The 13,843-nt window shown below is 42.7% G+C and overlaps 1 protein-coding gene across 1 annotated transcript in view; it reads right to left on the bottom strand.

Annotated features, from left to right (window-relative positions):
• C9 (complement C9) overlaps positions 1 to 13,843 on the bottom strand; it is a 49,431-nt gene that overhangs the window by 34,734 nt on the left and 854 nt on the right. Inside the window, 3 exon segments of the mRNA XM_060009557.2 lie at positions 26 to 173; positions 434 to 578; positions 964 to 1,069. Of these exon segments, the coding sequence (XP_059865540.2) occupies positions 26 to 173; positions 434 to 578; positions 964 to 1,069 (399 nt within the window).

The raw sequence follows: 13,843 nt of genomic DNA, 5'->3' as shown, positions 1-13,843 counted from the left end.
ACCTTCTACCACGTGGGGTACAGACCCGTAGCCTGCTGTCCGTGCCAGCTCCGACTCTTCCACCACTTTGTTGCGGCAGGGAGGACGAGGGTCACTTTCACAGTCATCCTCATCTGAAAAGTCTCCGCAGTCATTGTCACCATTACACAGAAGTCGCCTCTTTATGCATGTGCCTGCAATCAAAATCAGGAAAGACAGAAAGACACCGTGTCTCTCAGGCCAAATTCTCTCTCTTTTTCTTAAGTTATCAAACATACTTTAATGATAGAGGGGAGGGACCACACCTGTATTTGAATTTTTTGTATAGACTATATAGATGGCCCTTTTCTCAGCCCCTTTTCATGCTTGGAAGCATGAGCGTCTGGAAGCACATTTCTCTTCTTTTCGCTCATGAGGGGACATCGAAACCCACACTAGGCAACGGGAGAATTACCTGTATGGCATCGAAAGTCATTTTCACAGTCAGCCTCAGGGTCATTGCAGGTCTCCGTGGGCACGCACTGACGTCTATCTCCTACAGCGTCCACGCACTTTTGCCCGTTAAATTGTCCAAAGTTCTCAATGCTCCTTGAGCGAAACTGCCCAGGAACAGCTGGAAATGTTAGCGTTTCTAAGGCCAAGAAGGGATTCTGATCTAAAACTGCATCCACACCACTGCAGCCCTCCAAACCCAGCTGAGTCAAAGGTTTTAAGATAGAAGCCTGATGTCACTTGAAGGAACAACTCACATGGTGGGGTTGGCGGGCTCTTCTATAGAATATGGTTCCTCCCAATACTCATTTAGTCACTGTGCGACACTCAGGTTTCCCAGCAAGGTTAGTCTCATCCATTTAGGTATTTCTCTTTCCTTCCGGGTTTGGAACTCAGCTGGGGCCCTCCCTGCCTCATAGTCATTTTCCTGGAGATGCTGGCAGTACAGTTTCCACTTGGGGACATCAGTGGGGAATGGCAACGAATGCTTACCATTTGTTTGAGGCAAGGGTCACAGTTGGACCAACTGCTCCAGGAGCTCATCTTGCAGTCTATGGGCAATGACGTGTCACTGCTTTCCATGAGCTCCGAGTCATAACTAAGACAATAAAACACACCAGCTTATAATGACCATCATGTGTGCTTCTTTCTAAAAAGTCTTCACAAACCCGTTCAATTTTATTTACTCCTTTCCCCCTTCTGAACCACAGTATTTATCCTTTTCTTCCATCTCGCATTTTGACACTTGATCACGTGCTATTTTGTATTTTCAACTCAACTTTTTGTTTAATTCTTGTACTGCATTGTAATTTAACCTTCGCCCTAACAACAACAACAATAATGATGATGGTGATGAAGAAAACTAGCAAGTCATCCGGCTGTGTGTTCTTCTCTGATTAATCTTATATTTCCAACTAGTGTACAGACTCATTGAAGCTAGAAGCCTTGTTTCACTTTGTACCCCCCAGAGAGTCTGGCAAATCCTCAAGTTGCTGGGTTTTCTTGCAAATTTAAGCCAGCGCACCCAGCCGTTCCTGTGGTAAGCGCCTCATAAATCAAGCTCTCCTGTCCCTAGATTCTGTATGTGCGAACTTCCCGTTTCACAGTCCGTATCTGGACTTATTCCTCATCTTTCTGAATTTCAAGGTATACTTTTTGGCACTTCTAACCTTCCCTCCCACCCCCAGCTGTGCTTTTCTGGCTTTGAACTCTTCTATCTCTCTTGGTTCACCATTTGGATCTCTTGTAGTTGCAGCACCCTCTTGGATTACTATCTTATTCAGTGACAGAAAGAAATCCAAAAACAGAAGCCATGAAACAAGAATCTTATCAACTTCCTGCCCCACTTTCCCCGAACGGGCACCTATCCTTTTTCTGGTGCAGCCTCTTATTTCAGAGAGATGGTAAGGCCCATCCCTCCCCTACAGCTCTAGATCCCAGCATCTCTTTGAGCTCTTGAGAACCGAGATTCTCCTCCATTTAAACCTCTCCCTTACAATCAGCTCCTTTCCATTTGTAATACAATGTGTTCAAGTCTTTGACATTAAACATAAACAAACAAAGGAATGAACAAATAGAATACTCTTCCTGAACTTTACATTTCCTTCAAGCTACCCCACCTCCCTCCCACCCTTCACAATGACACTCAAAGGAATTGCTATAAACATATTTCTGTTTCTCTCTCTTCCAAAATAAAAACAAGTCTCATCTCCTCCTTTTAGCTACCTCCAAAACTCTCTCATCTTTTTTAGGCCAACTTTCTGGAAAAAGTAGTTTGCACCCTGGTTTCTTGTTCCTTACCTTCCAATTACAGCTCAACCCTCCTGACCCAAGGTCATCGCTCTTGCCATAGTCAGCAATGACTTCAAGTGGCCGGCTCCGTGGTTTCCCTCAGTTCTTATCTTACCAACTGCTTCACAGCTGTCAATACGGTTGACCACTCTTGCTCTTTAAAATAATCTCTTCCCTTGGACTGAATGACATTAGACCCCTTTTATTGCTTCTTTCCCCTGCATCCTGTTCTCCTACTCTCCTGTTCAGGCTCCTTCTCCTTTGACAGTCTCAGAAATGCTGTTTTTCCTCAAGCTCCTGTCCTTGGATCTCTTTTCTTTTTCTTTCTACACTTTTCCCAGGGCTTTGGTTTCCATGTATATGTTAATGACACCCAGAGCTAAGTCTGCAGGCCAGACAGCTCTTCTGAATTTTAAACCCTTGGATATAACTCCCAGTTGGACATCTGCACTTAAATGTCTTCATGGCTCATGAATTTAATGTATCCCCAGACAAATCCATTCTTTTTCCTCTTCTCTCAAGGCTTCTCCTCCTGTATTTATTGTCTTGGTAAACAGTGTCTCCATTTATGCAGTCACCCTAACCAGACTAGGGTGGTACTTGTCTTATCGAAGCTCATCCCCCATATCGAATCAACCACTAAAACCTGTTCTTTACAGTCATAAATGACTCTCAAATCCTTCCACCCTTCATCTCTTCCAGACACTTCTCTGGTCTACACTAACATTTCATCTCTCCTAGATGACAGTCATTTTTTTCTAATCCTGTTTCCCTAAATCGCCCAGAGCGATCTTTTTTTTTTTTTAAATGTTGAACATTCTTTTAATTTATTTAATTTATTTTTTTTGGCTGTGTTGGGTCTTCGTTTCTGTGCAAGGGCTTTCTCTAGTTGTGGCAAGCGGGGTCCACTCTTCATTGCGGTGCGCGAGCCTCTCACCGTCGCGGCTTCTCTCGTTGCAGAGCACAGGCTCCAGACACGCAGGCTCAGTAGTTGTGGCCCACGGGCCCAGTTGCTCCGCGGCATGTGGGATCCTCCCAGACCAGGACTCGAACCCGTGTCCCCTGCATTAGCAGGCAGACTCTCAACCACTGCGTCACCAGGGAAGCCCCCAGAGCGATCTTTTAAAAATGCAAAGCTTATCATTCATTCCCCCACTGAAACTCTTCAGTAGCTTCTCTCTGTTCTGAGGATAAAGTCCAAACTTTCTAACATGATATGGTAGGCAGAGTAATGACCCCCCAAAACATCTGTGTCTTAATCCCTAGAATCTGCGAATATGTTACTTTACATGGAAAAAGGGACTCTGAGCGTGTGATTAAGAGGAAATTATTCTGTATTTTACCTGGATGAGCCCATTCCAATTATGCGAGCTCTTAAAAGGAGAAGAGTGGTTCAGAGAGATGTGCAGACAGAAGTGGCAGGAGAAATTCAAAGCATGAAAATGGACTCCATCCACTCTTGCTGGCTCTGAAGACAGAAGGAGTTTCACCAAGGAATGCAGGCAGCCTCTAGAAGCTGGAAGAGGCAGGGGAATAGATTCTCCCCTAGAGCCTCCAGAAAGGACCGTAGCCCTGCCGGAGCCTTGATTTTAGGCCAGTGAGACCCATTTCAGATGCCTGACCTATACAACTGTAAGATAATAAATCTGTGTTGTTTAAGCCACTAACATGTGGTCATTTGTTACAGCTGCTACAGGAAACTAACACACATGGTCCAGAGCTCTCTACATGGCCCGTCTTCTTCCTAATTCTTCACCTTCACTTTTCCCCCAGCCATGCCGAACTTGAAATGCCCAAGATAAGCTACATTTTCTCACAGCCTCAGGCCTTTAAACCTACTGTTTCCTATTCACCACACTGATCTCATCTTCAACATATTTTTTTTTTACAGAAAACCTTCCCTAACCCCTCATGTAATTTACCTTTCTACGTACATATTCTTATAACGTCTTGTTCTTCCCTATAACATAAGTGTCTTTGCAATGACATGTTTAATTTAATTTATTTATTCACTCATTTATTCACTCATCAGATATTTACTGTCTATTATTTTCTAGGCTTTGAGGATACAATGGTATGCAAAACAACAAAACAAAATAAGACAGAAACCGTGATCCCCAAACTAACAGATCTTATGTTCTAGGTAAAAATATCAGTGAGTTAAGGAAATTTTCAATCTTGCTCAGCTTACATATCAAGTGTCTGGAACATAGTAGGTGCTCAGTAAATGCTTTACGAATGAATAAATGAAAAACTAAGTGCATGAAGAGGAAGAAAGTTCTTGATCGTGTGGTCTAGGACAGACCTAGGTCTGTATTTCTCTAGGTTATCGTCTCCTGGTGGACCACTCATATCATATTTTTGCAAGACTTGCTTGTCATTAGGCAACCCTAATGACTGGAGATACCATTTCTGTAAGCCTGACCCTTGCCTACATCATTCAGAAAATCAGAAGCCTTGATGAGCTTCAATCTTCTAAAAGTGCAGGTTAAAAACGTATTAGACAAGCTGCCAAAACTCCTTGAAGAAACTGATTTCATGGAGGTTTGAGTATTAGTATCTATCTGAAACCACATGGCTGAGAAATTTGCTGCTAGAACTTTTCCATCAGACTAAATCCTCATCTGGAACTGACCGGCCTCATCAAGAGGCAATGGCAGATGCACTTTTATGACCTATAGCAGCAGGTCTCACTACTGATTGCATATCATAATCCTCAGAGAATAAAAATAGGAACTGTAAGATTGAGATTCCCCATTCCACACGAATTAAATCAAGCTTTCTGAGGATGGGCTTCAGGCATCAATGTTCTTAAAAAGTAGGCCAGGTGATTCTCGTGTTCACACAATGTTGAGGAAAACTTCTTGGCACCATCTGGTGGGTATCCATGAAATCCGAAGGGGTGGAATTCAAGTATGGGGGTGCCCATTTCATCACATAACCCAAGCTTGAGGTTGCCACTGACCTGAGTCACTGAGCTGCTTTATCACTGGTTTTAGGAATTACTCTAGGCTTTGCCTATTAGTGTCCCTATGGATCTTTGCAATCTGTGGATCTAGTTCTTCCAGTATTAGTTAGGCCTGCTGCCGTCAGCTGGATTATCTGTTCCTGTCTATCCTTTTTGTATATATCACTTACTTAGAAGATCATGTTAGTATTTTGTTTCAGCATCTCCCCCAGAGAGATTTGTTCTAGAAACCACACCCTAAATAGACCTGTGGTATGACACCTAAATCTTTCTCACCTGCCATTGAGACCAGCTTCAATGAATAACTAGTTCAGAGAGTACAGTACAGACTGGGGGATCATGTATGGAAGGTAAAACTCACTGCAAATACTGCAGAGTGAGTTACAGTCCTTTGGTGGGCAAGCCGAGAGCCCAGTCAGTGAAGGGGGCCGATCAGAAAGGCTGTTCATCTGTCTTACACATCAGTGACCAGGACCCTGCTCCAATGATACTGACACTGCCTGTATATGATTCTCTAACATCCGTCACATTAATAATAGCCCCATATTAACAATGTGCACACTAATTCCCTTCCTTCTAACTTCAGGACTCCTTTTTTTTTTTTTTTTTTTTTTTTTTTTACATATTTGACTCACACCTTGGACTTAGAATAGAGCACCAGAACTTCGCCTTTGATCTCTTATTGCCCTCCTAGATTGTGATTTAGATTCATTTCCTGAATGATCCAACCTGGTCCTGTGGGAAGGTCTGCACAGATCCCACCCTTGCCCTCAGAGTGGGACTTGCACCCCACTAGATATCAGGCTCGGTGTAGTCTTTCATTTACTTGCAAGGCATCACAGGCTTAAACAACAGAAATTTATTTTCTCACAATTCTGAAGGCTAGAAGTCTGAGGTCAAGGTGTCTGTGGGGTTGGTCCCTTCTGAGGCCTCTCTTCTTGACTTGCAGATGACAATCTTCTTCCTGCATCTTCATTTGGTCTTTCCTCAGTACATGTCTGTGTTCAAAGTTACTCTTCTTTCACAGACACCAGTTGTATTGGATTAGGGCCTGCCCCAATGACCCCCAATACAGTCACATTCTGAAGTCTGGGGTTTGGAAGTTCAACATTTAAATTTTGGAGGGACACAATTCAGCCCATAACACTCATAAAAGTTTTTTGATTAAGCAATACCTATGTTTTCTACTAGTTTTACTAGATAATTTCCAAAGCTCATTTTCTCATTAAACCTTTATTCTACCACTGAGGGTAAATTTTGTAGGTATTATACTTTATAGGTGGGAAACTAAAAACAGAGAATTATGCTAATTATTCAAAGTTGGACAGTTAGTAGCAAAACTGGATTTAGAATCTATGTCTCTCCACTCCTAGTTTACTGCAATTTTGCTCTCTCTCCTGTGCTGCCTTCCCCCCCACCACCAACCAACTCAAATCCCCTTTGAAATAATCTAAAGGGTCATGGCTTATCCAATAATTGCTGGATGTAATAGTCTGATGATTTGTAGACATTTGGAGACACATTAAGTTAATAAGAATATATTTAAAATATAGCAGAATATATTTTTAAAGAATGTATTTACATTTTTATTTAAGAATACATTTTTAAAATATAGCAGCTCCAGGTAAAGCACACCAATTGGACAATCTGGCTCTTGCCTGGGTATATTTTTTGAAGCTTACACCTAAATGTTGTCAAATTAGGCAAAAATAAATTGAAAATTGTGGGAACACCTGGATGTTTTGCCTTCACTGCACCAGGTACCTGGATATTTAGAGGCAAAATAAAGGCAGGACTTGAGGCAATTATTAAGAGGAAATAATAGATTATGCAAGGGGAATATGTTATTGAAATGAATGCATTCCATAAATATTAAGAAAGAGGGTGAGTGATCTTGGATAGCTCCTTCTGAGCCCAGTACCCCCTCCCCAGCCCCTTTGACTCACTAGACAGACAATCTTTTGTAGCTCAAAGACTGTGTATGTACAATGCTTACCACCTGCCTTTCACCCTGCTGAGCTATTAGGCTGAGTGGAGAAGTATTTGTGAAGCACTTTCTGGATTCGTAGATGAAATGTGTTTATCAAGTAAAGCCTATTTCCAAGTGTTTCAATCTCAGCTTGAAAGTCATTTCCTAGATCAAAGTGATGTACATCAACATGGCAGGAGGTCTAACTCTGGGCCAGAAATGCATTGAATGAAGAGCCATTGATGTACACCTGGTCCCATCACCCTGCCATGAAGAGAGGTTTCCAACTTTAGAAAAAGAAAACCTCAGGAGCAGTTCACACCCCAGGACACTTTGTGGTGGGCCCAGGCAGGAAAACACCTGCTGTAGGAAGGAAGCTTTTTGTCAATAAATAAGACAATGTGGCTCCTTTGAGTGGAGAAATAGAAGCTAATTAAGACTGCATCCTTAACCCATGGATCTGCCAGTTTGTTTAGTTCCTGCAATTCATCAAGGTGAAGAGATAATATAACAGCAGTGGCCAACACTCTAAAATTTCAGGACTTTTCTGGTTTCCCAAGTCTTAGTCAAGAGCTTCTCTCATGTGCTTCCAATGAGCCAACATTCAGTAACATTTATGGAGGGTCTGCTCTATGTCACGAATTGTTCTGGTAACTGGGGCCACAAGGCGACATCCTGACCATCACGGAGCCTGCGCTCCAGTGGGTGAGATACAATGAAAGAGTATACTAGGAAATACAACATGCAGTATCAGTTAAGACCTGTGAGCTGTGAAGGAAAATAAACCAGGGTAAGGGGACAAAAAGTGCCTTAGGGCTGCGCTGAAGCCCCACAGGGCTGGGCATTTCTTATAGAGCGTGGTGAGAGGACCCTCTCAGAGCAGGTGTGGCGCTTTACAAACGTGTTCACAAATTCTTTGAAATTAGGCTCATCAAAGATGGGGTCTATGCGTCCCCCTTTTGAGGCTGGTAGGGTCTTTGTTAATGCTTTTGAGGAGTAGAATGCAGTGGAAGAGAGCCTGCATGCCTTTTAAGTCTAGGTTAGAGAAGCCCATGCTGGTTTATCTAAAGACACTTGCTCTGGGAGCCTTTCACCACTACGTATGAAGCTAGCTACCCTGAGTCCACCATGTGGAGAGCACACACACACACACACACACACACACACACACACACACGAGAGATTCCTAGGGAGACTCAATTTCTCTAGTCCCCCAGCTGTTTGGGTCTTCCCAGCCCAGGTGACAGACGTGAGTGAAGAAGTTGTCATGATGACCTCAGACACAGCCACCATCTGCCTGCATCCATGTGAGAGACCCATGACAACCGCCCAACTGAGCCCAGCCAACGCCCTGCTTCAAGAACCAAAGAAATAGTTGGTCTTATTTTAAGCTACTGTTTTGTAATGATTTGTTACACAGTAAAAGTGACCAGAACAGGGAGGTGCTGTTTGATTAAGTATCTGAATGATATCAGAGAGAATCTATGCGAGGATCTGGGAGAAGAGTGTTGTAAGCTAGGGGAAAGTAAGTGCAAAGGCCCTGAGGTGGCATGTTGGAGGCACAGCAAACAGAGCAGAGTGACCGCAAAGGAGAGTGAGGTGCATCTGGAGGAACAGGCAGCAGCAGCTCATGCCTTGTAGGCTGTAGTGAGGAAGTTGGATTTGATTCGGAGCTTGATGGGAATCCTTAGAGGAATATGAGAGCAACAGTAACAGATTTACATTTTCAAAAGCTTTCCCTGGTTTTTGGGTGGAGAGTTGACTATTGGGGAGTGGACAAAAGTGGATGCAGGGCAGAAAGGATAGTGATTTGGGCTAAAATGGTCACAGTGGAGACAGGGAGAAGTGGGTAGATTTGGGACATATTTTCGAGGTAAGGCCAACAGCACCTGCAGTTACATTGCATGTGGCAATGACACAAATAGAGGAGTCAAGTATTGTTCCCTGGTTTTTATGTGAGTAACTTGTTGAGTAGTAGTGCAGGTTGGATGAGGATGGGTAGAGAAATCAATAGGTATGTTCTGGACATGTTAAGTTTGGGATGCTTGTTACATTTTCAAGAAGAGATGTTGACTAAGTAATTGGACACTGGGCTCAGGAAAGAGATCAGAATCATAGATATAAATTTGAGAGATGTCAGAATATAAGCGATATTTCACACCATGAGGCTGGAAGTGAGTGGGTGTGTTGAGTAAGTCTGAGGACAGAGCAAACATTTAAAGGAAATGTTACAACATGTCTGCAAGCTGATGGGAATGATTTGGTACAAAGGGAGATACTGATAATGCAGAAGAGGGGTCAGAATTAAAAGAGCAAAGTCCTTGATGAGGCTGGAGCAGATGAAGCCAGTGCACAAGTGAGTGGTTAGGCTCAGGGGAGCGTGCTGCCCTTAGCATCACAGGCCTCACTCAGAGAACTTGGTTGAATTGCAGTTGCCATTTACTTGTTGATATTCTCCTCTAGTCTGTAAGCTCACTGAGGGCAGAGACCCTTGGTAATTACATGCTCTGTACTACACTACAGCTCCTGAAGCAATGTCCAGCCCACGTTGCAAACAATAAATATTTCCTGTATTAAATGGGTGAATAAAAAAGACCATACTTGGCCAATAATAATTCATAAACAAATACCTGTTAACTTATATTAAATATGGATATTAAAAACACAGATGGATACAACCAAAGAAGGAGAAAAAAAACTGATGTTTTGGATATTTTCAATTCTGTTTTTTTTTTTTTTTTTTTTTTTTGGCCACACTGTGTGGCTTGTGGGATCTTAGTTTGCCAACTAGGGATCAAACCCCATGCTCTCTGCAGTGAAAGCATGGAGTCCTAACCATTCTCTGGACAGCCAGAGAATTCCCTGGACATTTTCAATTTAATAGTTATTCCCAAGTTTAGTGAGGGTTTGGGTATTTTTCCTGATTGTTAAGTTTGATTAAAATAAATTGAATGATAATTTCTAGCATTTCTGAGTGCTTAGTTTATGGCAGGATCTCTTCTAAACTTTTATATTCATTATCTCATTTAACTTTTTACATCAGCACTATGAGATATCTTCTACTAGTATTATCATTCTTGAAAGATGAGAAACTAAACCACAAAAATGGTGAGTAATTTTTCTCAGATTACACAGCAGCTACTTGGTGGCAGAGTTGGGATTCAAACCCAGGCAGTTTCTCTCCAGAGGTGACCTACTCAGCTACTCTCTGGATTTCTAACTCCCAGTCTAGAATTCCTTAACTATTAGAAAACGAAGAATAAAATAAATATGACAACTATAAACACCCACATATGCAGCCGGAAAATGAATGACAAACTGGGAAAGACGTTTGTAATTCATACCAGAGAAAAAGGACTAATATACTAAGTCATCATAGAAATCTCTAAGTGAAAGACAAGAGACTCAATCGGAAAATGGGCAAAGAATATAAATAGTTCACTGTCTCCCAAAATACATATAGCCTTTAAACTTATGACAAGATGTGTAACCTGATTAAGAGAGAGGCAAATTAAAACTATTCAAAGATGCCATTTTTCACCTATGAGGTTGTCAAATATCAAGCTGTTGGCCTAGAGCTCCCATTGGCAAAGCTTTGGAGAAACAAGCACTCTTACGCTCTGCTGGCGAAAGTGTAAAATAATACCCACCCACGGGACTGTGGGGCAATTTCAGCAAAAGCTTGAAGCCGATACCTTTTGATCCAGTTATATCACTTCTCGGAATTAATCCTCAGGTACAATTATCCATTTGCAAAATGATATGTGAATAAGGATATTCATTGCAACATGGCTTATAATACAAAACTGGAAACAACCCAAATGTTCGTTAATAAAAGCGGTTATCTGAACTGTATATCCAGACAATGGAAAATTAATCATTTGTGAGGAGAAAGAGGAAGTTCCTTTTCTACTGATACAGAAAGGTCTCAAGGATATATTGCAAAGTAAAAAGAAGAAAAGCAAAGTACAAGATAGTATATATGATATGATACCTTTTATGAAAGAAAGAGGAAGAGGAAGATTATAGTTAGCTCCATGCTTTAATCCACATAAAGACATACTGGAAAGATACAGGAAATTAATAAAGGGTATTCCCTGTGGGGAAAGGGTGAGGTGGGAGACGGGGAGTGATCTAAGTACTTTACATATAACACAAATCTCATGAAAAGCTAGGAGTAGGGAAATTAAGACTTCTCAATGTATACTTGTTATATTTTTTGACCCTTGAACCAGGTAAATATTTTGTTATTTACAAATGAAAAGGAAGAAACTAACGATAGCTATACTCACAGCCAGCTTGCCTGTCACTGTGCTAAGCACATTGCATTTATTATCTCAGGGATTTCACAGCAAGTCACATTTTTATTCCTATTGTGCAGGTGCTAGGAACAGGTTTAGAGAAGTTAAGGAATTTGCTTAGGGTCACACAGCTAGTAAATTGTGGACCTCAAACTCAAACCCAACTGCCTGGCTCTGGAACCTATATTATGAGCTGTTACTCTACTTGTACAGGGTTTGTTTTTGCTTTTGTTTTTTCACATTTCTATTCTACCTTGAGAAACGTAAGAGATGATGTCCCCTCATGACCTAGTCTCATGGGCATGCTTGTGTTTGCAAACAAGTGATTGTTGGAAATCCCCAACTGTTCAGCAGTTGCAATAGCTTATTGTAGCAATGGCTTAAGATACAATGTCTGTGGCCATGTGCTCTCCCCCGAAGGCTAGCTGTAATTCCATCCCCTCCTGTCCTAAACCAGAAAGCATATCAAAGTGAAAGGGATAGCAAGGTTATTATTTTAAGGAATACTTCACATTTATTCAGTTCTTACAGCATGCCAAGCACAGATGTTGTAAGTGTATAACATGTATAAAGATTTAATGTTCACGTAGAACCTTATTAGGTAGGGACTTTCCTTGTCATTGTTATGGGCTGAATTGTGTTCTCTCAAAAAGATATGTTGAAGTTCTATACCCTGTACCTCAGTATGTGACTTCATTTGGAAAGAGGGTCTTTACAGAGGTCATCAAGTTAAAATGAGCTCATTACGATGGACCCTAATCCAGTATGACTGGTGTCCTTCTGAAAAGGGGAAATCTGGAGCCAGACAGACATGCACAGACAGGAGAGGATGTGAGGATGGCCATGTGATAACAGAGGCAGAGATCAGAATGATGTAGCTGCAAGCCTAGGAATGTGAAAGATTGCTGGCCACCACCAGAGACTAGGAAGGATCCCCCACCAGAATTTCAGAGTGAGCGTGGCCCTGCTGACACCTTGATTTCAGACTTGTAGCCTCCAGAACTGTGAGATGATAAATTTCCGTTCTTTGAAGACACGCAGTTTGTGGTACTAGGAAATGAATACAATCACCATCTTACAGAGGAAGGAACCAAGGTACAGAGATGCTGAGTAACAGTTCGTAGAGGTTGCCCAGATTTATACAGTTGGTCAGTAAGTATTGGCGCCTCAACCTGAGCTTGGGAAGGCTGGTTCCAGAGGAATGCTTCATTCTGATCAAATCTGTATCTTAAAATCATTTGCAAACCTCAGTTCTTTGGCTGAACTGCATGTCCTGCTTCATGGCTGGTCTGAACACTCTGTTTGACCTCAACCCCGTATCAAAGGGCAGAGCACAGAGTGTTTGGAGCAGGACAACCCTACCACACTCCCGAGGGCATGGCAGTGAGAGTGATTGCAACCAAATCCCAGCCAGAGGTGCAGCTGCTCAGAGCTGGGGGGCAGCCAAGGGGGCTTTCTGGTCCTCCCTGAAACAGATGAGGGTGGCCAGGACCCAGGGGGTCCAAACTTCAAAGCGGCGGAAGCCTTCCTCATGGCCTCTCATTTTCTGACGAGCAAGAGTCACAATCCAGGAATTCGGGTTTTTAAATTACTTTTTTAACTTAAGAAAGGGTCAGGGTAAGTACAAGAGGGCTAAAGCCACTTTCAGTAACTGCCTTCCCAGATCCCCTTTGTACCTGATGCCCAGTAAATGCAAATATTTTCTGAATAGAACAATGCTTCTTTTTTTTTTTTTTTTTTGCGGTACACGGGTCTCTCACTGTTGTGGCCTCTCCAGTTGCAGAGCACAGGCTCTGGACGCACAGGCTCAGTGGCCATGGCTCACGGGTCCAGCCGCTCTGTGGCATGTGGGATCTTCCCGGAACGGAGCACGAACCCATGTCCCCTGCATCGGCAGGCAGACTCTCAACCACTGTGCCACCAGGGAAGCCCTAGAACAATGTTTCTTAAATAATGTGGGAAGAGGAAGTGAAGGGATGAAGGAAACCCTGGCGGAGCACTTCACCCAAGCCCTGGCTGGTCCGTAGAGTGCCTCTGTGTGCCCCCTCCTAGAAGATGCAACCCTGTGAGCAAACCACGTGCCTGGTGGGGTCCAGGCGGAATGGCAGCCTCCACTGCAGTTGGGAGGCTGGCAAAAATGTGCCTGAGATGGACATTAGCATCCAAAATAGAATTTGGTGAAACCGAGACTCAAATGACCAAAGGGAAATTGGATACAGGTCACAGTCACAGCAGGCAGAGGGACAGTGTTTGGGTAGATAATTTCCCCCAGCTATATTGTCAAAGGCCAGAATATTTTAATACCATCACCGGATGAGATCATGCTGTATCAGATGACACAGG

This window comes from Delphinus delphis, chromosome 3, assembly GCF_949987515.2.
Source record: "Delphinus delphis chromosome 3, mDelDel1.2, whole genome shotgun sequence".
In the NCBI taxonomy this organism is placed as follows: domain Eukaryota; kingdom Metazoa; phylum Chordata; class Mammalia; order Artiodactyla; family Delphinidae; genus Delphinus; species Delphinus delphis.
The sequence above is the reverse complement of the archived record's forward strand: the minus strand, read 5'-3'. Positions and strand labels throughout refer to the sequence as shown.